Source organism: Agelaius tricolor, unplaced genomic scaffold (assembly GCF_023055355.1).
Source record: "Agelaius tricolor isolate 1412-34295 unplaced genomic scaffold, bAgeTri1.0.p SCAF_49, whole genome shotgun sequence".
Taxonomy (NCBI): Eukaryota; Metazoa; Chordata; class Aves; order Passeriformes; family Icteridae; genus Agelaius; species Agelaius tricolor.
The window spans coordinates 477500-502567 of NW_027269309.1; the positions used below are offsets into that span (position 1 = coordinate 477500).

At 50.3% G+C, this 25068-nt stretch overlaps 1 protein-coding gene across 1 annotated transcript in view; it reads left to right on the forward strand.

The window, feature by feature from the left end:
- Nucleotides 1–24752, forward strand: part of CEP250 (centrosomal protein 250) — a 29893-nt gene extending 5141 nt beyond the window's left edge. Inside the window, exons 6-31 of the mRNA XM_071455405.1 lie at nucleotides 291–518; nucleotides 1101–1197; nucleotides 1680–1778; nucleotides 2537–2698; nucleotides 3004–3182; nucleotides 3634–3816; nucleotides 3946–4090; nucleotides 4364–4510; nucleotides 4689–4919; nucleotides 6233–6426; nucleotides 6784–6911; nucleotides 7092–7261; nucleotides 8001–8180; nucleotides 8790–8924; nucleotides 9201–9344; nucleotides 9807–10087; nucleotides 13127–13286; nucleotides 13855–14167; nucleotides 14589–14716; nucleotides 14981–15101; nucleotides 15714–15868; nucleotides 16821–19337; nucleotides 20942–21097; nucleotides 22093–22206; nucleotides 22368–22418; nucleotides 23441–24752. Of these exons, the coding sequence (XP_071311506.1) occupies nucleotides 291–518; nucleotides 1101–1197; nucleotides 1680–1778; nucleotides 2537–2698; nucleotides 3004–3182; nucleotides 3634–3816; nucleotides 3946–4090; nucleotides 4364–4510; nucleotides 4689–4919; nucleotides 6233–6426; nucleotides 6784–6911; nucleotides 7092–7261; nucleotides 8001–8180; nucleotides 8790–8924; nucleotides 9201–9344; nucleotides 9807–10087; nucleotides 13127–13286; nucleotides 13855–14167; nucleotides 14589–14716; nucleotides 14981–15101; nucleotides 15714–15868; nucleotides 16821–19337; nucleotides 20942–21097; nucleotides 22093–22206; nucleotides 22368–22418; nucleotides 23441–23731 (6709 nt within the window). The 3' untranslated portion in view covers nucleotides 23732–24752. The remainder of the gene's footprint in view (nucleotides 1–290; nucleotides 519–1100; nucleotides 1198–1679; nucleotides 1779–2536; nucleotides 2699–3003; nucleotides 3183–3633; nucleotides 3817–3945; nucleotides 4091–4363; nucleotides 4511–4688; nucleotides 4920–6232; nucleotides 6427–6783; nucleotides 6912–7091; nucleotides 7262–8000; nucleotides 8181–8789; nucleotides 8925–9200; nucleotides 9345–9806; nucleotides 10088–13126; nucleotides 13287–13854; nucleotides 14168–14588; nucleotides 14717–14980; nucleotides 15102–15713; nucleotides 15869–16820; nucleotides 19338–20941; nucleotides 21098–22092; nucleotides 22207–22367; nucleotides 22419–23440) is intronic.
- The last annotated feature ends 316 nt before the right edge of the window (nucleotides 24753–25068 follow it).

Consider the following 25068-nt stretch of genomic DNA (forward strand, 5'->3'; position numbering starts at 1 on the left):
ACAGTATGTTAATAAGAGTAATTAGAGGTGCTTCAGGCCTTCTGGCCTGTGCCATATCTTACTTCTTATATCTGAGAAGAAAACAGACTCCACACTTGGCTACCTGGTGAAGTCATTGTTCAGCTGTCAAGATGTGTCCTGGTCCCCAAGTGTCAGATGAATGACTTGTCCCCAGCAAAGACATCACCTTGCCTGCCAGCTCTTCCTTATGCATGATTGCATGCTTCAGAAGTGAATCAGCTGATAGAGATGGTGGAGTGAACATTGGCTTTTTCTTGGTTCCTCTTCAGAGATTTGTCAGAGCTGAAGGCAGAACAGATGAGGCTTTCTGGATCTATTCTTGTGAGCTGCTCTCGCCTGAACTCCTGTGTGCAGCTCAGGGAGTCCATCCCTCTGGGTAAACCTGTCCTGAAGGATCAGGCAGAGCAGCAAGTGGAACCAAAAATAAACCGGACAGCTCAGGAAGTGATAGCCTTACAAGTCAGGTGTGACATGGAGAAGAAAGAGCTTCAGGACAGGTAAAGGTGTTTTAACTTTGCTATTACTAGCATTATCTTTTGTAGCAACTTCTTGGGTTCACAGATGGGCTGTGCTCACATTTAGAACTGCCCTGCACAGCCCTGTGTCTGTCCCCAGTCAAACTCTTGCCTTCAACAGAAAGGATGGAAAAAAGTACCTGCCTGACAGAAGTTCTTCCAAGTAAGACAAGACTGAAAAAGAGATAGCCTCTGATAGTGCTTTTGCTGTTAACTGATTCTTGGTGAAAAACTGAATTCAGCATAAAGAGAGTTGTGTTTCTTGTACAGCCCTTTTACTTTTCAGGGCTGTGTGAAGGAATTGAGAGGAATTTGCCCAGGGCCACCATAAGCACTGCAGCACCTCTCTGCTGACAGTTCCTTGCAAGACTGAGTGCAGAGGCCTTTGGGGCAAGAAGTTCCATTGTGCAACATCAAGCCTATTAACCTGTAGAGATGAATGCTGCCTTTGCTGTGTTTCCTGGGTTGAACTTTGCTATGCTATGCTTTGGGGAGCTGCTTGGTTCTTTAACAGGTGCTGGTGTGCAAAGCTTTTGGAATGGCACGTAGACCTTCTCTTCTCAGGGTGATGGAGCTCTCAGCCTTGCTTGTACAGTCTCAGAAGCAGAACGAGGAGAAGGAGAAGACCATGAAAACACTTAACGACACAGTGGAGATTCTAGTATGTTTTACCTTTACCTGGGAGATAGCCCAGTGTTTGCTCTCCAGCCTGAACACAGAGGTGTGGCTTCCTCAGGAGAAACAGTGGTAAAGATGCCCAGTGTATGGGAACATCAGGCACCTTACCAAAATATTCCTTGTGTGTTCAGCAGATGTGGAGTCAGTCCAGATGCAGGCAGTTCCAGAGGAACTGCAGACAGTTCAGGTGTCTTCCTCTGAGGGGTTGCACCAGTGCTCTTCCACCTGTGACTTTAGGTCTCTGGGGATCAGAGTTCCTTGGAACTGACCATTTAATAGCAGTCTATAAAAACTAGCTTTTGGTCTTCCTTGTACTTTTAGTAGAGAAGAAATGGAATAGATATGGACAGGAATATACTGGAATCACTAGAGCTGAGACTTAGCAGTGTGACTGCTACTGAGGATGGGAATGCTGCAGATGGGAGCAGCTCTTCCGTGCCCACTCTTTCTTTATTCTGTTCTCAGGAATCAAGTTGGATAGAGAAAGAATTTGCAGCTTCATTGACTAACAGTGCCAAAGAAGAGAATCTTTTCCTTCAAAAGCTCATTAAAAATATCACTGAGGTGAGTACAGACCTGGTACAGGGACCACATCCCTGTAAATTTGATTTTGAAGTATTTGAGGAAGGCAGCAGACTGGCCTAGGGACTAGAGATACATGTTGTGTACTATCTGTGTTAACTGCCATTGCCTGTTTAATTTTTAGACCACTTTTCTGACACAGAACCTGTTCTAGCTTGTGAGTTGCTGTGCTGTGACAATTCAGTGAGCCATTAGAAGTTCCAGTACCTTTGCCTTCACCACCCCAGAGGTCTCTCTTGGACTGTGTTTTTGGAGTGTGCTTCTTGACATTTGTGTTCCTGTGTTTCTTGGGCAATTCCCTCACCCTCTTTGAGCAATGGGTCTGCTGTTCTTCAGATCTTTATGAAAGGTCACTGTCTCAGTTGATGCACTTGCCTGCGCTGCTCCTTCCCTCAGTGTTCACTGACCATTATAATCTCCTGAGAATCACAACTTTCAGGGGTAACCTTAACTTAGTCCCAAAGTTCTTGTAATAGTGAAAGGTTTAGTTGTCAGCTCTTCTGCACAGCTGCATGAAAGTGAGTGTTCAGGCAGCCTCCAGCCACTTCACATTTGTGAAGAGTAGCTGTATTCAGAAATCCCAGGAGTACGTGTAGCCACAGGGACAAACCTTTGTGGGCTGAAGAAACAAGAAAATTGGGTTTTTTATGACTCCAGGGTAAAGTGGGAGGAAAACGAAAACAAGATAAAGAAAACCAAGTAGAATGAGCAAAGACTAACAGCTGGATGTGGGCTTTCAGATGGTGCTAGATGACAGTGACAGCATGGTCAGCATTATCTGCACTGGCAGTTCCCAGCATGCAGACTCTGGGCACATCTTCTCAGCTCCGAGATCTGTTGATACAGGGCGTGCCTTTGGACTGGTTCTGGAAGCACTGGCAAGGATGCGAGGGGCAACACGGGTGAGAGCTTTGTGTCTTCCCCAGTGGCCACAGGCTCAGTGCTGAGGCCTTGCTCAGCTCAACACCTTTCCATTTGCTCAGCCACTTGAGGCACTTCTTTGCTCCTTCATACTCTTGCTCCTGCACTGCTTTGCTGGTCTTCCCAGCTCTGTGTTCTGCTGCTTTTCTCTCCTTGATGCCCACCCTCTCAGCACAACTTTTGCCTTCAGGGAAGCTGTCTCTGCTAGCTCTTTTTCCAGCTCTCTGGAGCCACCTTCCTTGCTCCTTATTGCTCATTTGTGCTCCTTCCCTGCCTGTTCCTGCAGGCCCTGAGAGAAGAACTTTCTGCTAGGCAGGACTCAAACAAATTCCTGCTGCAGCAGCAGAGGCATCAGGAAGAGAAGTGCAGGGAGGTGCAGCAAAGGCTTGAGCAACTGGAGGAGAAATGCAAGAAGTCCAGCAGCCACCAACAGCACCTTCAGTCTTTAGTAGAAACACTCAGAAGGTGAGTCTCTCCTCCTCCTCCTACATTCCAGAGGCAATCTGCTTCCAGGTCTGGGAGGTCAGAGGTGTCCTGGGTGAAGAAATCACCTGCCTACCATGTGTAGGCCTCAGTGTGGCTCTCGAGCATTGTCCTGTCTGGGTTTTTCATGCTCTACTGGGACTCCCAAGGCTGTCTGCGAGATGCAGAGCCACGTTGGAATAGAAGACTCCTTCTTCTCACCATGCTGCTTCCTTGAATTCTGTTCTTTGCGTGCCCCTGCCCAGCCACTGCTTGTCACTGAAGGAAGGCAAAATCCTGCCTACCTTTCCCTTTGCCTCTGGAGGATTCCTTGGGAGGGAAAGAGCAAGGTCTTCCTTAGCCCACTGCCCCCAGCTCCATCCTGGAGTGCTGAAAATGGCATTGCTGACTCTTCAGGCCTCTTGCTTCTTCTGACTGAGCCTTGTCTCCGCAGTGACTGTGCAAACCTCGAGAAAACCAGGGAAGAGCTACAGGAACAGCTTGGATTAAGGGAGCAAGAAGCTTCATGTCTGCGTCAGAGTAACACTGAGCTGCAGATGAGGGAGGAGTCAGCCCAGGCAGAAAAGGCAGAGCAGCAGGACAGGATGGAGAGAGCACGCCGTGAGCAGGAGCTCCTGTGAGTGTTAAAGCTTTCTCTGGCAGTGCTGGGCTTGAGGAGGCCCAGTGTGAAGGAACGAATGGTGCCTGCTCCTCTCTTGTAGCAGTAGACTGTTTTTCTATACAAACCTCTTTCCCCTCCTCATAGAGTGAAGGACCTGGCTGCACTTGAGGAAAAACACTCATTACTGCAGAGCGAGTTGGTAATCAAGAGACAGACACTGGAGAAATTGCAGCTTCAGAAGGATCTGCTGGAGCAAGAGAAGGATGAGTTTGCCATGGCTCTGGAGAAGGTATGGACATCTTGTTCCTAGGCAGCACTTGTGGGAGTGGGAGCTGTGCCACCAAGATCACCTGAGATGCTGTTTCTGGCAGTAGAAGAGAGGGACACTGTTGTTCTTCTTGGAAAATCCAACCAGACAGGCTCTTTGGGATCATTGGTCCCCATGATCTTACTGAGAGCTCTGCCCTAGGAATAAGTCAAAGACACCCAGGAGAGGTGGAGTGGCTGCCTGCAGTCTGGGATTTTGCTGCCCTTGTTGTCCTATTGTTCTTTGCCTCTCCAGGCAGAGCGGTCAGTGGCAGAGCTGACAGGGGCTCAGAACAAGCTGAATGCTGAAAGAGCTGATCTACAGGCTGCAGCAGCGAAGATGAGCAGCATCAATGAAGCTCTTGCATTGGACAAAGTGCAGCTGAACAAATACGTGTGGCAGGTGAGCAGAGTTGCCAGAGATGTGTCAGATGTTTGTCTCCAGCTGCTGCTGCTTCTCAGCCTTCTTATCTTGGCACAGTCTGCCCAACTGACTGTGGCAGCATTCCTTTTGTGTCTGAGACAATCTTTCATAGTAATTCTTCCTGTACTTTATTTCCTCTATGTTTCTGTGATTCTAGCTGGAGCAAGAGAAGGAAGTTTTGTCTGCTAAAGTGGATGAGATGGAGAGAGCAAAGATCTGTGAGCAGGAGAAGTTGAACTTCTGTGAAAGAGCAAACAAAGAGCTCTGTGCAGAGAAAGCCCGGCTAGAGCAGCTACTGAAGGAAGCAGAGGAGCAACGGGAGGAGCTGTGGCTGGAGCTTAGGACACTGGAAGAGGAGAAAGCAGAAACCCAGGAGAAATTCCATCAGGTGACCAAAAGTATGGTGCATCCACGTGGGCACTGGGCTGCTTGGATGAGAGAAGCTTTACCTGGTGGATTCTGCAGTGGTTTTGTCAAGGGGACATGTAGTAGTGCTCGAGGTCACAAGGCTTTGCTTGCTCCTTTTTGGAAATGTGTGGGTGGCTTGCAGAGCTGTTCCACAGTTCTTGGAGTTGTCCTCTGCTTCTACAGAGTCTTTCAGTCCACCTGTCTTTGTTGGCCTCTTTTTTGGCTCTTGATAAGTTGCGAAGAGATAATTGTGTTGTCCATGAATCTGAGTGGGTGGCAAAAGAAACTGTGGCAAAAGGATCAAATTCTGTAGCTCTGAATCCTTTTTCTGAAAAAAACCCAGGTCTGCACGTTTCTGTTGATGCTTTTTGTCATGAAGTTGGAGCATGTCCATAGAAGGGAACGGAGCTTGGGAAGGGTCTGGAGCACAGGTGTGACCGGGAGCAGCTGAGGGAGCTGGGGGGGCTCAGCCTGGAGAAAAGAAGGCTCAGGGGGCACCTTCTTGCTCTCTCCAAGTCCCTGTGACAGGAAGCTGCAGCCAGGTGAGGGTCAGGCTCTGCTTCCAGGGAACAAGGGACAGGAGAAGAGGAAACAGCCCCAAGCTGTGGCAGGGGAGGTTTGGATTGGGTGTTACAGGATAGCTTCAAGAGAAGGCTATGTTTCAGAGGGTCTCTGTCAGACAGTCTCAGGTCTGGGCAATGTGGTAGGTTTGGCAAATGCACAGCAGAGGTTTTGCTTTGGCCATATCAGCCAGACATTCATCAGTCACTAAATGTCTGCTGAGCACAAGAGCCACTTCCCTGCCAAGCATCCTCTTGTTGCAGAGAATTGCTTGGAATATGTGAGGAGGTGACACTTTGATGTGGGTTTTGTTCTTGAAAGGAGAAATCCTGTATATTTTCCCTTGATTCAGCAAGCAAAATTGTTTTCCCCAACCTTCCTGAAAATGTCCAGCACTGAAATAGATCCAGAGAGAAATTTTCATAGCCAAGCGGCAGTTGTGGAAGATGCAGTCTTTTAGGGTGGCAACTCAGTTTGGAGTAGGGATGTTTGTTGGGAAGGAGCTGTCTGGGCCTAGGCAAGGCAGCAGGGCCTGCCACAGCACTTCCAAGGGAACCGTGCCAGAAGCTTTTGGCAGGCCAGGCTATCAGAGCTGCATGGGGCAGATGCTGTGAAACTTTGAGGCCAGAGCACAGGTGCTCCTTGTCCTCTGGCTGCCTGTGAGGTGGCACTGGCTGGCTCTGCACAGGGCTCCCGAGGAAGGGCTCCAGCTGTACCTTGTCCCACTTGCAGGTTTCCCAGGAGCAAGAGTCATTGAGCAGGGCTCTGGAGCAGCTGAGCCAGGAATCCTCTGGCCAAGGGCATGAACTGGCCCAGGTGGGCAGAGAGAAGGAGCTGCTGGGCCGGGAGAAGGCTGCCCTTGAGGGACGACTGGCAGCCATGGAGCGCCACCAACATGACCTTTCCAAGCAGCTGGCAGAGACCAGGTAAAGGCAGGGAGCAGGCCCTGGACAAGACAGGGCTGAAGAGCTGTAATGATAAAATTGATAAACACTACACAGAGGCTTACTGTATCCTCTGTGCTTTTCAGATGTAGATTTGGCTGTTGAGGCCAAGTTGGGCTGGGCTGTCTGTGCTATGGCAGGCCATAAGGAAGGCCTGGGCAGTCCCTCAGAGGCCCTGCTCTGCTCTGGAAATGGCCCAGATGTGCCTTCTCTGGACGAGTTTCCAGCTGACCCATTTCCATCCTCAGGCGTGGGGATCTTGACCACGTCGTCCTGGAATAACCGGCTGTGGGTGTCTGGAGCAAGCAACTCATGTCTGTCCATCTTTGCAACTTGTAGGTCAGCAAAGGAGAGCCTGCAGTCCAGGCTGTTTGCTGCTCAGCAGCAGATATCACAGCTGGAGATCACCAGGAACCATCTGGAGGCTCAAGTGCTCATAGTCACACAGGCCAAGGAGGTGATAGAAGGTGAGAACCTCGTGTGCTTTGTTTGTGGTGCTGCCCCTACCACAAGAGAAGCTGAACACCCTGTAAAGGTGTCTCTGTCCACAGAACTTCTGAGGAGTGGTGGGGCTGGAGGCACTGAAAGGGCCTGAGGTCAGTAAAGTCAGTCAAGAACGTGAATCTTGCTGTTGGTTGTGTTTGCAGGAGAAGTGAAGTGCCTGCAAGGTGAGCTGGAAGCAGAGAGAGCTCTCAGGAGGCAGGAACAGGAAGACACAGCTCAACAGCTCTTGCAGGCAGAGCAGCAGCATCAGGAACGCCTCAGGCTTCAGGGAACTGCTCAGCAACTGGAAATAAAGAAGCTCCTGGATGACCTGGTAGGGGACAATATGCTTCTGAATTGTCCAAGCCAGCCCTGTGGGTTGGTGCAGCACAAGCAGAGGCTGAGGGTGTGAAAGGGCAGCAATCCTCTGCCAGAGGCCTCTCGCTGCTGGGCCGGGCAGCAGAGCCAGCAGCTGAGACTTGGAGGAGCGTGAAGGCCCCCAGGATGGTGCTGGGACAGTAAATGCAGCCATGGCTTCAGTGAGGGTGTAAGAGGAGTTCCAGAGCAGGTTGGGCAGTGCCCACCCAAAGCGCGGCAGCCCAGGGCAGGATCATCCCCGAGTGCCACCTGCCACAGAGCAGATGCCAGCGTGGAGCAGATGCCAACAGTGCTGCTGGCTGCAAGCGTGGGAACTCGTTTCCTTTCTCCCTGTGCTTCCATGGTGGACAGAGGGATTAGCTTTGGGCTGGAAGCAAATGGAACAGGCCCCTTGTTCCTGGTCCTTCAGTCCTTGTGACTGGGGCATCAGAGAGGGGAAGGTGACACCTCCTCCTCTGAGTGCTTGGACTCGGTGCTTGGGAAGGTCTTTGCCAGCAGAAGAGATTCCACAAGTCTGTGATTCTTGCACCTGCTGAGTCTCCTTTTGAATTCCCTGACAGGACAGTTTCTGGAGTGCAGAAAGCCAGTGCTGTTGTCTTTTCCAGTTGGGGGTTGTGGGAGGGATGGAGCTTCACATCTTTCAGCCAGGAGCTTGCCTGGGGCTTCATCTTGCAAATTTTTCCTCCCCTCCTCAGGCAAGTGAGCGTGAAAGGCACCGTGCAGAGATGGAGGAGACACTGGAGCAATGGGAAAAAGAGAAGGCAGAGAGAGAGCAGGAGCACAAGAAGGTGCTGTTTGAGATGAGGCAGAAAGTTGCCACCCTGCTGGCCCAACAAGAAGAGGAACGAACTAGATTTGAGAATGCCAAGCAAGAGGTAATGATTGTGAGAGGAGAGCTGGTGTGATTTTTTGCAAGGCTGGAGCTGTGGGAGATGGCAGGATATGGGGCTGTGTGGAGCATGCCCTCTGTGTCTCCTGCATTGAATTAGGGGAGGTGAAAGCTGAACAGGGCTGTCTTTGGCCCCAGGAATGAGCCCTCTCATAGGAAGCCAGGCAGAAACATCAGCTGTCAGCTGAGATTTTTGTGCTGCTCTTGTGCTCTGTTGTTCTAAGATGCACCTCAGGGTATCTTCACTGTTCTCCTTCTGCTGCCCTTTTGGTGTGTACTGGTAGATGTTCATGGCCAAGGTGAGTTTGTAGGACTTTTCTTTTGTGGGCATGGGAAGGGTGCAGCAGGAACGCTGACAAGAGAAAAATCTTTTAAAAGGCTTGCCTGGAGTATTTCTGAACAGTAACGCAGAGATGTCTTCTGGGCTGTGTTTTAAGTCACTTCCTGGGAAGCTGTGTCTCCCCCAGGGCAGGCAGTGGCCCAGGGGAGCAGCAGCCAAGTGCTCTGAGAGCACGTGAGCCCATCAGTCTTTGCCCATTGCCACACGGATGCTGCAGGAGGAGCGTGAAGCCCTCTGCTTTTTCCTCCTGTGCAGGTCCTGCTGGAAGAGCAGAAGGAGAAGAATGCTTTATCAGAGGCACTGCTCCAAACTCAGGGAGAGCTCAGCCGAGCCTGCCAGCAGGTGCAGCAGCTCAGGCAGGAGGTGACAGAGCAGCAGGAGAAGGGGCAGGTAAGTGTGAGTAGGCAGGCAACAGAGGGCAGGGCAGTGACAAGGGCACAAAAGGCAGCTCCTGGGACTGAGGAAGCAAGGGCTGCTTCAGGCCCTGGGAGCACAGAGCCTGGTAAGCTCCAGAGCTCAGCCCCAGGAAGGAAGGCTTGCAGTGGAAGCAGAGCTGGGTAGAGCAGCCAAAAGAAGCAGCTGAGGGAATGGCATTTTGAGGCAGCAAGTGGAAAAAGCTGAGCCTGAGGGCAGGTCCCAGGAAGTTGCTCTGTATTTTGTTGCCAGACCATCAAGGCAAATCTGCAAGATGAGCTGCAGGAAGCACACAGTGAAGCCCAGGCAGCGCAGAGGAGGCACGAGGAAGAGCTACAAGGCCTCAAAGAGGAAAGGAATCTCCTCCTTGAGCATAGGGAGGCTCTACAAAAGCAGGTGAGTGAAAGAGCCGTGGCACTGCAGTCATGCAGCGAGGGGTCTGTGGCCTTCTTGCTTTTCCATGGCAGAGCAGCAGCTGCTGGGGTGAGCCCTGGGGCTGTCTCGTGCTCTGGGGGCTCCATGGCAGCTGCTCTGAAGGACACTCAGGGCTCTGCTGAATGTCAGCTGCTGCTCTGGACAGCTGGGCTAGTCCTCTGTGCTGCTGGCCAGCAAGCAGCAGCATGGATTCCTGCTGGCTTCTTCTTGCTAGCCTTGCTTTGACAGGTGCTTTCTCAGGTGCCCTTGTGGGTGGGCCACTTAGAGACTGAAACAAGTTGTCCATGTCCTTTGTGAATGTGGTGCTCTCAGGACAGGGAGGAGTGGAAAGATGTCCTTTACCTTTGCTCACAGCCTGTGCTGTGGCTGAGTGTGAGAAGCTGTGGCTGTAGCCTCTGACTGCTTTGTTCTGTTTGACTGGAGGTGGCAGAGTTGACATCTCAGCTGGCAGCCTCCCAAGAGTGCCAGGAAAGGACTGCACAGAGAGCCCAGCAAGATGTGAGGGAGGCCCAGGAAGAGTCCAGGCAGAAACTGTTGGAGATTGAGCAGATCCAGAAGCTGCTGGAGGAGGCAGAACATCAGAACAAGGAGCTGCAAGTGCATCTGGAGTACCTGGAGAGGGAAAGGAGTCGATTGGAAGAAATGGCAGAGAAAAATTCAGAATTGCAGGCTTCCGTCAATGCCCTAGAGAAGGAAAAGGCCAGGTAAATGAAAGCCTGGGGGACTCTGCATTGTGCTGAATGGATTCCCTCTTTGCCATCTTTGCACCTGCCAGGGGCTCTGGCAGCATTTCCTAAGTGGCAGATTGTAACTCTCCGTGCAGACACTTCTCATTGTCTGGATGTTGAGTTTCATTTTCTTTTCTTTAAAGCCTTCAGATAAAATTTTTCTGAAGACAAAGGCTTTGGGGGGTAGCCCTTTCCCTCCAGGGGTTATTGTGTTGTTAGGTGGGTGTGTTGAACCTGCCCAAGCTGCATTGTAAGGAGCTGGATACATCCATCAGCTCCACCTTGGGGCCTGTACCTTGAAGCCTTTGGGGTCTGGATCAGCCTGGCATCTGATGCTTTTTGTTGACATAAGACATGTTAAGTCCATGATTTTTTATCTTAGCCAGATGAAGACAATCAGAGAAAGGGTAAGGTTGGAGGCACCACAGTGGCTCATCTGGTCCCACCTCCCTGCTCACACAGGGCCGTCCCAGAGCACATGGAACAGGATTGCATCCAGATGGTTCTGGAATGTCTCCAGTGAGGGAGACTCCACACCCTCCCTGGGCAGCGTGTTCATGGTCACTGCACAGGAAAGAATTTCTTCCTCCTGTCCAGGTGGAACTTCCTGGGCATCAGTCCCTGCCCGTGGCTCTGGTGCCATTGCTGGGCCCCAGGGAGCGGAGCCTGGGCCCTGCTCTGCCCCTCCTGCACACAGGGACAGCCAGGCCTGAGGGCCCCTCTCAGCTGGGGCTCCTCTCCAGGCTGAGCAGCCCCAGCTCCCTCAGCCTTTCCTGGGCACCCAGATGCTCCAGGCCCTTGCTCAGCTCTGCAGCCTCCACTGGCCCTGCTCCAGGAGCTCCTGTCCCTGCTGTGCTGAGGAGCCAGAGCTGGACCCAGCACTGCAGATGTGCCTCCCAGGGCTGAGATCCCCTCCCTGACCTGCTGGCAATGCTGTTCCTGGTGCTTTCCAGGATCCCAGTGGCCCCCTTGGCCACAAGGACCCACTGCTGGCTCATGGAGAGTTCCTTTTCCACCAGGACCCCCAGGTCCTTCTCCACAAAGCTGCTTCCCAGCAGGTTGGCCCCAGCCTGTGCAGGTGCCTGGGGCTGTTCCTCCCCAGGTGCAGGACCTTGCTGGATTTCAGAGGGTTCCTCTCTGCCCATCCCCAGCCTGCTGAGATCCCTCTGAAGGGATGCCAGCCCTCATGGGGAGGCATTGCTTGCCTCATCCAAGCCATTGAAGAGCAAGTTCAACAATAGTGAGTCCAGGAGTGAACCCTGGGGGACACCACTAATGACAGGCCTCCAGCCAGACCCTGTGCCACTAATTACAACCCTCTGGCTTCTGCTGTTCAGCCAGTACTCAGATCAGCCCATTGTCCACTCCTCCAGCCCCTGCTGCCTGAGTTTCCCAAGGAGGATGTTGAGAGTGACTGTGTCAAAAGCCTTGCTGACATCAAGGTAAACAATATCCACTGCTCTCCCTTTGTCCACCCAGGTAGATTTTTCATTGTAGAAGGCAATCAGGTTGGTCAGGCATGATATATCTTTAGTGAATCCAATGCTGACCATTCCTGATCATCTTCTTGTCCTTCCATGTGGGGAAGAGGGCACCTCCAGCATGAGGTACTCCATCACCTTTCCAGGGATTGAGATGATTCTGACAGGCCCATCGTTCCCTGGGTCCTCCTCCATGCCCTTTCTGAAGACCAGAATGATATTTGCTTTCTTCCAGCCCCCAGACACCTCTCCTGATCTCCATGACCTTTCCAAGATAATGGGGAGTGGCCTCACTCTGGTGTCCACGAGCTCCCTCAGCACTCATAGTCACATCCTGTCAGAGCCTGAGGACTTGTGGATGTTGAGTTTGCCCAGGCATTCAGTAACCCAGTTCTCCTTGAAAGGAAAATCTTGCTAAGGGATAGTCTTCCTTCCAACATTCCTTCAGCCTGATCTCCTGGGCCAGAGATCCCTGAGGGCTGGTCTTGTCCAGTACAGACCAAGGCAAATAAAGGCACTCAGGAACTCTGCCTTCTTTGTATCCTCTGTTACCAGGGTCTCCCCTCCATTTAGGAACAGACAGAGACACATCATCTTTGGTTTTCCTTTTGTTGTTGATGTATTTTAAAAAGTCCTTTTTGATGTCCTTGCCCAGATTTAATTCCAAGGTGGTCCTTGGTCTTCTTTGTCTCATTTCTACTTAGTCCAACACTGTCTCTATATTCATTCTAAGTGGCCTGAGCCTGCTTCCATCTCCTGTGTATTTCCTGCTTGCACTTGAGGAATAACAGAAGTTCTTTGCTTATCCACTCAGGTCTCTTGCCCCCTTTGCCCAGTTTCTTGCTCACTAGGATGCATTGTTGTTGAGCCTGGAGGAAGTGATCCTTGAATATCAGTTGGACCCCTTTACCCTGCAGGACCTGTTCCCATCTGCTTCTTTCAAGAAGGTCCCTGAAGAGGCTAAAGTTAGCTCTCATGAGGTCTGTGGTTGTAATCTTGCTTGCTGCCCTGCTTTTTCCTCACCCCCAGCTGAACTTCACAGTCTCATTCATAGGCAGTGCAGCCAAGGCTGACCTCAGGCTTCACATCTCCAACAAGGCCTTTCCTGATGGTTAGGGTAAGGTTGAGCACCATGCTGTTCTTTGTGGGATCCTCCACTGCCTGTGACAGCAAGTTGTCATCAGTGCTTTCCAGGAACATCTGCACTATGTGGCTTCTCCAGCTGATGGCAGGGAAGCTAAAGTCTCCCACAAGAACCAGGGCTGTGACTTTGAGATTGCTTTATGTTGCCTGTAGAAAGCCTCATCTACTTCTCATGTTCAGGTGGCCTCTAGCAAACACCCACAGCAATGTCACCCTTACTTATCTGTCCTTTTATTCTGACCCATAAGCTCTGGACACACTCATCATCTACCCCAGACAAAGCTTGACACATTCCAAGTATTGCCTCACATAGTGATCAACTCCACCACCCCCTCTGAGGCACCCAAGGATATGAATGTCTCTCATGGCCATCTGTTACCTTGTTCTACAGGCTGACTCTGTCTCTGGAAGAAAAGGATCTGAGCCTCAGAACCCTGGAAGAAAACAACCTGGCCCAGATCAATCAGGTTACTCAGCTTCGTTCTGCCCTTACCCAGGCCGAGGAGCTCCACTCAGAGCACAGAAGAGAAGTGCAGGAGCTCAACGACCAGGTAAGCTGTGCATTGGCATCCTCTTCTCCAGGGACACACAACAGCACCTTTGCCTTGGAGGCCCCAACCTCTTGCCCCTGCCAGCAGCATCCACAGCTGCCGTGTTCTGCCCGGGGCTGCTGCTGCACCCTGAGGCTGAGCCTGGATCTGGTCTCTGCTGCAGAAGTTTTCCCCCCCCATCCTCTCCCGGGTCCCAGCAGGAAATGTGGGAGGAGAAGCAGCAGCAGACTCCTCTGGAGCTTCTCTGTCCCTCTGTTGGCAGTGTTGTCCCAGACAGAGTTGGTGCCTGTGCCAGGCACTGAGCAATGTGGGGACACAGAGGTGGCTGTGGCAGGCTGGGCAGGGCACTTCCAGCACAGCCAGTTCAGCCGCTGTTCAGAGCTGCAGCCCAAGGATGCCCATTGCCTCCCTTTCCCTGTTTTCTCTCCATTTGCCTCTATTGCAATCCTTGCATCTGTGCCTTCTGGTTTTGGCTTGAAGTCATTTCTCCTTCGTTGCTCTCCCTGTGGCCCACTCTGCTGCCTCAGGAGCAGCCCTGTCCCTGAGGCTCTGTGCATCCATCTTCCAGATCCGGGCCCTGCAGGACGCAGTGCTGCAGATGGAGGCTTCCCAGGCAACTCAACAGAAGCAGCTGCTGAAGGAGCTGGAGGAGTCTCGAGCAGGAGAACGCTCTTTGAGGGACTCTGTGCACGTGCTGCAGGCTGAGGTGTCTGAGCTGCGTGTGAAGCTCCAGAGCTCTGATGACAGAGCAGAGGCCTTGGCCACACAGTGTCAACAGGCCAGTGGTGCCCACCAGGAAACTCAATCCCACCTGGACAAACTGCTCTTAGCTCTCCACCACATGATCAGGGACAGCAGAGACTTGGTCACTTGGAGCTCAGGCAAGTGTGGGAGCCTGGGTGAGCAGGTGGAGTGAGGGGGTGTTCCTGGTCACCCTGGTATCTATCACACACTCACCCTGGCAGTTTAGGCTGACTCAGGCTTTGGGAAGTCTTGACAGCTTGACTTCCCTGCAGAGACACAAATCATGTTTGTATGTAGAGAAATGATCAGTCAGAAGGGAGACTTGGGCCTGTCAAGCCCATGCAAGGCCCAAGTCCATGTCAAGCCCAGGGCCCATGCAGTTGTCTCTGGGGCAGTGCTGGCATTAGTGGTCATCAGAATAATGTCAGCCTGTGACACACATCCTGCTGCAAAGTGAGCTTTAGGACAATGACAAAGGCACCTCCTCCTAGGTAGAGAGGCCTTGTTTGTTGGAGACCACTGGATTAAATCTTGAAACAGAATATCTTCTCTTTTCAGAAGAGGGTCATGTCATGGGCCTAACTGCTTCTCAGGCTGGGGATGTCCCCACAGAGCTCACAGTGGACAGAGTGGCAGCAACTCTGCAAGACCTGCAGCAGCACCTGGAGCATTCCCAGAAAGATCTGGTAATGTGTGCCCAGTGCACCCAGAAATCCTGTCTTGCTGCTGGGCTGCTGGACAAGCACTGTGCCAAGGCCAGGATGGGTGTCAGTCCTTGTAGGGGGGTTGGCTCACTGGCATGGGGAGGAAGGAGGATCACAATCACATCCCACCAGTACTGTCTGGCTGCCCTCTCCCACATTGGCTATTTCTTCTTTAGTGTTTGTAGTCCTTTGTCTCCTGCCAGCAGTGGCAATGAGAGGTGATTCTGCTCCTCTTGTCTTTTCCAGAATGATGCAAGGAAGAAGATACAGGCCTTGGAGCTGGAGCTGGGCACGGGGCAGGATCAGATGGACAATCTCAAAGCCAGCAATCAGGAGCTGCAGATACAGTTGGATGAAAGTCGGGCAGGTACAGCTTCTCCTCTCCCAGCCACTGCCCCATGCTGTCTCTCCAGTGGGGTTCTTTGATGCCACACAGAGAAAAAACACAGTGCCCAGACATGGCAGAGGGGAAAAACAGCCAGCAGGAGATTTCTCCATCCAAGTGCCAGTGAAAGCTTTCTCTTGAGAAAGGTGCTGTGGCTGGCAGTGCCCTCTGGCTGTGCTAGGGCTGATCCCGTGCACAGCTGGTGCCTCTCAGGCTCCGTGTCTGTGCTAAGGAGCTGTAGCTGGATGCCTCAGCTCCATTCCCCCCAAACTCCAGGCCCTGCCAGAGCCTCCAGGCTATTGGCCTCTCTGGAGCAGGGCTGCACAGGCATCCCCTGTGCTTTGTCTCTCTTGGCTTGCTCACTCTGCACAAGGACAAGAGCAAACACACTTTTCTATCCCTCTGAATATTGCCCCTTTCATTTCTGCCTTTTTCTGTGCCTGGAAGTTTCCTTCATTTCTGTCAGCTTTGGAGCCTTTGTGGGCTTAGGGCCTGGCAAACACAGGCAGGTAGAGAAGACAGTGCTGTTGTCTCTGCAGGATGCACATCAGTTTAACTTGACTTTTCTTTTCCTCTTCTCCTTCCCTGCTGCAGCAATGTTGAGGGCAGAACACCAGAAGACCTCTCTAGAAAGTGCCTTGAAGGAAGAGACCATTGCCCTGAAGGAAGAGGCTGTGGCTCTTCGTCAGGAGGTGGCATCTCTGAAGAGGAAATTGGAAAAGCTGGAGAAGGAAAGGAAGGATGTGCTGGTGAGATTGGCAGATGCCACAAAGGGCCACTTCCTAGATATGTTTGGACCTTGTGTTAATAGTTCTAAGGAGCAGCTTTTTTCCAGTTTGACTTTTGTAATTGCATTCTTCTGCATAAGGAGAAGAAGATGTTGTAGTCATGGCAAAGCCAGTTAATGCTGAGGCTGCTGATCTTCCTCCATGCTGGGCTTCTGTGCCCTTGAACCTTTAGTTCTCAATGTCCTCAGTGTCCCTATTGACATTGCATGGTTTGGGGAATTCCTGGTGTCCAAACCCATGTTCAGATTTCTAACTATCTGGATCTGGAAGGACAGGGGAGAGTCCCAAGTTTGCTGTTAATAGAAAGGTGTTTGGCCTTGGCCATGGGAGAGCAGCCAGTGGGGAGAGAGGAGAGGAAAGCCAAGGTCTGATCCCCAGCAGGACGTGTGCCTGCATGGGGAGAACTGGTCCTGAGTGGCAGCAGAGAATGACAGACTGATCTGGCCATTGCTGCTCCCAGAGAGGGCAGTGGGCCTCTGGGGCATGGAGCCATGGGAACTCTACACAGGAGAGGTGGAAAAGCACTGCTGTCAGCCCAGCCCCAGGGAATGAAAGGCTGCGGCTGTTTGCTCTTCCCTTCCTCCCTGATGGAGAGCACATCCTCGTGGCACTGCCTGAATCCTGCTTAGCGGGCACTTGAAATCCTGGCTGCAGTTCTGGCAGCTCCTCCCCAAAGGAGCCCTGGAGTGGAGCTGCAGGAGGTCAGGCAAGGGCAGAAGGGAAGCTGGGATGGGCTGAGTGAGCTGGGAAAGATGCAGCATCAAGGGGAGGGGGGCCCAGCAAAGCTCTGCAGCATGCTGAGAGGCTGAGAGAGGGGCGGCCTGTGCCTGCCCCTGCAGCAGGAGTCCAGATCTGGTATGAAAAGCAAAGTGAGAGAGGGAATGAGTGACCCTTTTTCTCCCTGTTTTGGCAGCATGAACAGGACAGGCTGCAGGCAGATAAAGAAAAACTAGAGTGTGAGATAAAACTTCTGGAGGAATCAGTCACAGCCTCTGAAACCCGAGCAAATACAGCAATAGACAAGAATCACTCCCTTGAACAAGAACTTCAAACTGCCCTGTCCATGTTAAAAATTAAAAATGAGGAAGTGCAAAACCAGGGGAAGAAAATGGAGATTCTTCAGAAAGAGGCAGCAGAGACCAAAGCTTTGCAGGAGCATCTCGCTCATGTGACTGCCATCCTCTCAGAGAGGGAGGGAGAAATGAAATTGTACCAAGAGCAGATGAGAATGTTGGAAAAGCAGAAAGAAATGCATAAAACTGCTCTTAATCAGGTTATTAAGGACATAACAGAGAAGGAACAGAAGACAGAATCCCAACAGGAACAGATACAGGAGCTGGAGAAGCAGCAAGAAAAGCAAAGGATTGTTTTCAGCAAAATGAGCCAAGAGCTGGAAGAGAAGGACCAAGAGATCAGATCCCAGCAAGAAATGATAAGGGAGCTGGAGAAGCAGTTAGAATTGCAGAACTCTGCCATCAGCAGGGTGAGCAAAGAGCTGGAGGAGAGACACCTGGAGATCAAATTCCAGGAGGAGAAAATAATGATTCTAGAACAGCATGGTGCAGTACAAGTCAGAAATCTGCTTGTGGATCTTGATGATATGAAAGGAAACCTGAAGGAGAAAAGGTTGGAGCTTCTTTCTCTGACTCAGCAGATTCAAGAACTGGAAAAGGAGAGAGAAGATGTGAAATCTCTAAATGCTAGCCTTGAACACCTGAGAACTGTTCTTAAGGACAGAGAGAATGAGTGTGATGCTCAAAGGGAAGAGTTAAGGCTTTTGCAGCAGCACAAGGAAGAGCAAGACAGGCATCTGCAAGAGCTTCTTGATAAAGTAGAAATCATGACACTTTCTTTATCTAAAAAAGAGCAAGAGCTTGAGTCACAGCAAAAGCAAATGCAGGAAGTTGAAGAAGTCATGGAAATGCAGTTAAAAACTGTCCGTGACCAACTGGAGCAGACCTTAGCAACCTTAAAAGAAAAAGACAGACTTATGGACATCCAAAAGCAACAAACAAGGAGCTATGAGGAAAAAAAAGAGGAACAGATTAATGTCTTGCACAGAGACTTAGAATACTCTAGAACAATATTGAAAGAAAAGGATTTAATGATTGAATCTCAGAAGGAACTGATTGAGACCTTCCAAAAACAAAAGCAAGACTCTGAACAGCAGAAGCAAATTCTGCATTGTCTTCAAGTGGAACTAAAGGAAAAAGAGCAGGAAATTTTGTCCCTTAGAAAGCAATGTGAGGCATGCAAGGAAAAGGAAGAAAAGCATGAAGCTGAGCAAAGAAATTTCCATGCAACAACACTGACTCTGAAAGAAAAAGAAGACAAGATTTGTGTTCTGGAGGACACCATCACAAAGCTTCAACAGCAGAAGGAAGAAACAGCGGTGCAGGCTAAAGCCATACTGCAAAAACTAGAATATGCTGAATCTTCTCTTGAAGCTAGACATCAAGAGATAGTGTCTTTGCAAGAGCATGTCCAGGACCTTCGAGAGCAGAAGGAGGTGGCAGGCAAGCAGGCCAAAAGTCTAGAGCAGGATCTAGACAAAGCAAGCGAGATGTTGAAGAAGAACCATTTGGAGTTCCTCAAGCAGACAGAGCAAATGAACACATTCCAGCTTCGTGAAGAAAGCATGAAAGTAGCACTGACATCATGCCAGAAACAAGTGACTCTACTTGAGGAAGTGGTGAGGAAGAAAGATGAGGACAATGACACTCTTAGGCAAAAACTCCAGCATGTAGAAGAAGAACTGAAGACTTTGCAGAATCTCCAGCTTAGGCTAACTGAAAAGAATGAAGAGGTTAGACATGATGGAGAGCAAGAGTTCCTGAAAGAAACCTTCCCTGAGAGAGAAGGAGAGATCAAGGCTCAAACTGAGCGAAAGCAGATAGAAGTGGAAATAAGAGCTCTTCGGGAAGATCTCCAGCATGTTCAGCAGACTCTGACAAAGAAGGATAAAGAGATCAAGTACCAGACAGACAAAGTCAAGTATTTAAAGAAGACTCTGATAGAGAGAGAGCAAGAGCTTAGGAGGCAGAGTGAACTGCTGAAAGAATTAACATTGGCTTTGCGATGGAAAGATGAAGGGGAGACTCTAAAGAAACAAATCCAAAAACTCCAAAAATGGGAGGAAGAGGAAGTAGAGAAGAGGAAAATTCTCCAGGAGAGAGACTATCTCTTGCAAAGGCAGGAGGAAATTACCCAACAGTTAGAAGCTGAGAGGGAAGCCAAAGGTGAAGAGTTGGGGTGTGTGGCTGCTGCTTTGAAGCAGAGAGAAAGCAGAGAACATGAATGGAGAGAGAACGCTCAAGTCCTGAGTGCTGCACTGAGCAAGAGTGAAATGGCCAATGGGAATCTGAAGAAGGAAATAAGCATCCTGCAGAGAATGATTTCAGAGAGAGACACAGACCGATTTCGTCAACAGGTAGGCACTGGGATTGATCTTCAGTCCACTCCAGTGTCCCTGAATTATTCCAGAGATGTTTCCCATGAAGAGGTGGGTCTCTATCCCTGTCAGTCCCGTTGGGTAAAGCAGCCTGGGCTGCAGCCAGACACCATTGACTGCCAGATTGATTCCTGGCACCCCTGGAATGACTGATCCAGCTCTGGAGCTTGCTGTTCAAACCAGCTCCAGACCAAAAGCTGGGCATGGGGAGCTGCTTCTCCTGTGCCCATGCAAAGGGATGCAACACGTGGGGGTTTGGATTTGGTGGAGCAGCTGAGCAGAGTGATGAACTAAACCCTGCTGAGTTTTGTACCGAGAGGGCTGAACAGCAGCTGCACTGCTGGTGCCTTGAGGATGCTTCCTGAGATGGAGATTTCTGAGGGACAGCTTTTCCTGTGTGTTAAAAGAATGGGATTTATTTTATTGCCTAGTCAGATTAAATGCTTAATTGTGCATTCAGGACATGTTTGTACTGCAATCAAAAAATGACAGAGGCAAACTTCTGTGTAATTTTTCAAAGTGGACTTATTCAGTTCCTGCTAGTGGAACAGTTGCAATAGCCTGTGCTGCAGCTTTGCCAAGAATTTGCCTATATTCTGGTGTCCATTAGTATATTGGCATGTAAAAAGTGCTACTAAGAAAACACTATTTATGGATTATACATTTACTTATGACTTGAGAAATATTACTTGCAGCCTGATCCAGGATGCTGACAAGTATTGAGATCTGTTGATGGGAAGTAAAGATGTGACAAGGCAAGAAATGTGAAAAGAGCATGAGATTTCAGTTACATCCATGTAGGTCAGGTATGCAAGAACATTCAGTCAGGTAATGCAGTAGCATCCACACAGATTGGTTTACTGCTGATACCAAGACTGCATTTATAGGTGCTCCAAGGAGCAGTTCGTGAAGAAAGGCACAAAGGAGAAGGAGGAAGTGGTTCCTGACTAAGTTCCAAGCAATGCTTATGGCCTGATTGATAACGTGGTATTTTCAAAGAGCAGTTCTGTATGAGGATGTAACAGGTAAAGAGAATAGAGAAAAAAACTGCACTGTTTTATCACTGCAGAAATGCATGCTTCACCCACATCTTGCACATTTGGTTGTCTAAGGACAGAGAGCAGAACTGTAGGGAAGAGAATTTACAGTGATGATCAAAAAGGATGACCAGAGATGGTAATTAACTTCCCCAAGGGGAGTAAATATTTAAGTATTCACAACTGAGAGGAAATGGCAGAGAGAAAGAGAGAGGCGGAGACACTACAGAACTTTGTAAAACAATGAAATGGCTGGATAGGAAATTAATGCTTTCAGTGTCTGAAAACAAGAATGGGGAACACTGAAAAAAAACTAGCAGGAAGCAGATCTGGAAGATCCAGAACAAAGTATTCAATTCTCCAAGAGGATTTGGAGGAGGGTCCCTAGAGAGAGGGTGTGTTGTTTTGGCCTGTGGACAAGGGGAAGAAGAAGGCCCTTAGCACTGTCCATTCATGATGTGGTCACTCTCCCCAGTGTATCAGTTCTGACACCCTTCTAACCTTTATGTGGCACCAGCTCATGGCATCTCCTTTCTGAATGCCCAGCAGGCTGTTGCTGAAGGGGAGCAGCTGTCACTGCTGTCAGAGAAGAGACTCATGTTGCAGAGCCTGGAATGTCTGCAGCAAGCAGTTGCAAAGCTGGAAGATGAAAAAGTGGAGCTCAAGCAACAAAACACTGAACTCAGGAGGACTCTTGAGCAGGTAAATTGGGCTTTGACTGCCTCTGCAGAGCCTCAGGCTCTTCTGGAACTTGGCACCTTAGCTCAGGCAGTGCTTTGGAGACCTCTGCTTGTTCCCTTGCCTCTCCCTGTCCCTGCTGTGGGCACACCCTTTTGTTCTCTCCTATTGGAATAAGATCCCAATATTACTGGGTGGAACATGCCTGGGCTCGTCTGATCCTTGCTGCTGGACCAGAGGTGGCAACTGAGGTATTTCACCTCAGAGACACTTTTGGCTGGCTGGATGTGGCAGCTGGCACTTAGAACAAGTCCAGGCAAGCAGGAACTCAGTTTTACGTCTGGTGGAAAGGCTTTAGGCAATGGTGAAGGAGAAAAGGAGACGGGATTCTGCCCAAGGGTTTAATCCAGAGCTTTATTCCAGGGTTACAGGTCTCTGAATCTTGTAACAACTCCAACAGAATAGCGACCACATGGTCCCAGTGTCCTTTTAAGCCCCGGGGACAGGGGGAGGGAAGGGGTAGGTATGCCACCAACCAGGTAGGAGGGGGGAAGGCTCGGGAGAGAAGTGGCACCTAGGTAGCCCAATGACCCCAGGGCTGAGAAGCATCTTTTGAACTTTTGCCAATCGGACGACGCCCTTGCTGGAATGTTAAGATTGATGGACAGCACTTAGCAGGAGGCAAGGGGAGGGGAAGGGAGAAGGCATTGGCACACCTGGGAAAGGACTGGGATAGCTAAAACAGGATATTGCATCACACTGCAACACTCTCTCTTGTGGCAGCCCATGGCTTTCACAAGGGCACCTTCACTGTGCTGCCTCCCTCCCTGGCCCCGTGTCCCTGCACACACACACTGGCCTCTCTTGCACAGCCTCCAGCGAGAGCTTTTTGCCCCCAGTGTAGTCTGGTGCACTTCAGGGTCTCAGAGCAGGGATCTCCTTGCCTTGATGTCCAGAGGTCCTTTTGCTCCATGTTTGCTGACAGGTTTCTGTGACCCTCTCTCCCATCCAATGTGCAGGTGGAACACGAACGGAGGAGACTGAAGAGATGTTTTAGGGGTCGGTTACTCCCAGATGCCTCTGGATTTTCACTCTCTGAGTCTGACCAGTGCAAGTTGCCTGCTTCCAGACAGGTGAGAACAACATTTTCCTTGGTACAAGGAGGCTTTGGTCACACAGAGGAATGATGAGAAATCCCAGTGGCAGCAGCCTTCCAGAGATCTAATAGAAGTGAAATATTGCCTGTGGTTGTGACCAAACAGACTGAAAGAACATCCTTTCCTTTTCTCAACAGGAGGAGTCTCATGCTCACTGCAGTCAGCGCTTAGCTGAGTTACAGAACCAGGTGAGGAGTAGGAAAACTTTCCTGTAAAGGCTGCTGTGGCTCTACTCATGGGCACAGCTGTGCCTGCTGCTACAGCCCGAGTTGTGTTTGGCTCTCAGGAAGTGAGTACAGCAGGTGTTGCCAGTTGTGCACCTGTTGGCAACAACCAAACATCCTTTACCTTGGTCTTGTCTCTGACTTGTCTAAGATCAGGCGGTGGGGGAGAGAGATGGGATGAAATTCAGAACATTGGAAGTCACCTGAAAATATCAGAATCATAGAATCATAAAATGCTTAAGGTTGGAAAAGCCCTCTCAGATAATCTAATCCAACTATTAAACCAGATTGTCAGTCCCAACACTAAACCATGGCCCAAATTGCCACGGGCACATTTTCTGAACACTTCCAGGGTCAGTGATTCCACTACTTCCCTGGGCAGTCTGGACCAGGATGTTCTCCTTTGTTGCCTGTTTCCATTTTCCCTTGACTCTGTAACAGTGGAGCTTGCATTTTAGCAGAAATTCAGGGACCTGAGGCCATGCCAGAGGTTTATTATTCCACTGGGCTTAGTTGTCCACATTCTGCTCTGCTCCTGTGTGGAATGCTCTGAAGGCTGGGAGAGGGAGAGTTTGCTCCCTGTCCCTCAGCTGCCTGTCCAGGAGCTCAAGTAGAAGAGTCCTCCAGGAGCTCAGGGAAGCAGCAGCCCTCATGCTGAGGCACAGCCTGTGGAGAAAGGGGTCGGTGGCCCAAATGTGTGCTCTGGAAATCAGAGCTGGGTTCCTAAATCCCATTGGAAGTGTCTGTAATAGACCTGTGGTGGCTGAGGGATGTACGTGGGAAGGGTTTGGCAGCCTTGAAGTGGACTTGTTGGTGCTCTGAGCTCTGTTGTGTCTGGGAGCCTGTTCCTTTGCCCTTGCCCAAGGGCAGAGTGTTGGTGAGGGCTGGAGTTGGAGGCTGTGTCTGCCCCGAGAGCCGGTACCGTGGGGCTGCAGGTGCTCCTGCCAGCGTGGGCTTGTCTGAGCCGGGCCTTGTGCCTCTTTCAGGTGGCCCTGCTGCAGTCACAGCTGGCCCAAGAGCGACAGCACTGTCAGAACTACATTGAGAGCTGTGCAAGGACCAGCCAGGAGCTGTCAGACCTTCACCAGGAGCTGTGCTGCTCCTTTGCAGCTGTGCTCAAGGAGCCCAAAGCTGCTGTTCTGGAAGAAGAGACTCGGAAGCTGGATCAGTCTCTGAACCTTAACTCGGCACTGACATCCCTGGGCCATCAGTCTCTGGAGAAACAGCTGGAGCATCCAAGACCCACACCTGTCAGAAGCAATGATGACCTGAGGTAACAGCACCTCTGGTCTCCATTTGAATGGAACAGTTTCTCCTAAGACAAAGAGCTCATGGATGTGAGAAATGGGATCAGCTCCTCAGGACAGGGCTACTCCCTCCCTTAAACATCCGTTGGTCTCACATTCGGCTGGTGTCAAACCTCACCTTATGTTGAGGATTAGGATCTATGAAACATTTCATGAAGTAGATGATTTCTGGGATCAAAATGTGAATATGTGAGAACAACAACATAGGTCAGGAGAAGGATTGGTGTATGGAGAATGAAGCCCAAACAAAAAAAATAATCCTTGAACAGTAAGACTTGTGGGTGACATCTGTCTGAGGGCAGCTACTTAAAATAAAAGGACACAAAGAGTGCGCTACAAACAATTAAAGTAACAACAGTTTGTGGTGTTTGCATTTGCAAGCATCTCCTAGGGACAGGTATTCTAATTTTTTTTAATAAAATGTTTTTCAGAAGAAAATTATACTCATTTTCACCGGCACAGTGAGGCTACTGCAAGCTCTTACACAATTTCCCTTCTTGAGGGCAGAGGTGTTCCCTGCAACAAGTAACGAGAATTTGAGGTATTATCCAACAAAGGGGTGAAGAGTGCACAGCAGGGACCTAAGTTCAGTGAGAAATGGGGCTGCCCTTCCCTTTTCCCTTTTCTTCCCTTTTTCCCTCCAAAGCACTGATGGCTTTGCCCCAACAGCAGCCCAAGGGACAGCTCAGCTGCTCTCCACAGGCTGTCAGTGCCCAGCTCCAGCCCTGCCACAGCCCGAGGCCACAGATGCATGGGGAGGGTGTCCTGGTGAATCGTTAGAACCGAAAATCATGGACAAAGACTCTCTAACTCATCAAAGTTAGAAAGTGTTATGTTTATTACACCGGAGGGTGGCACCGTGGGGATCGTCCCCAAATGTGTGATTGTGCCACACAAGGATTTTTGCCTTCCATTTATTTCCCAAAAGAATACATATGCATACCCCCAGCACCTCCAATCCCCGCTCTGTATTAAAATGAGTTTATTAGTCCTTCATGCCTCCACAATTCTTCCCTTGAATTGGGTGGGTGATCTCAAACTGGGTCAGTGGTCCCAGGGATTAAGTCAGGAAAGTCTTTGTCAGGTCTCTGGGACCCTCTGGCATGATCCAAGCCCCCCTGCTTCATGATGGATTTGACATAGAGTCCAAGTGATGGGCATTGTCCTACTGGTTTCAGTATGTTCCTGTAATGGTTCCCCTGCTCCACTTCCTTCTACAAATGAGTTCACTGTGGCTGCAGCTCTCTTCACAGAGAGCAGCAGGCACAACTTCCCAAGGATTTTTCCTGTGGAAGGCAGTGAGAACC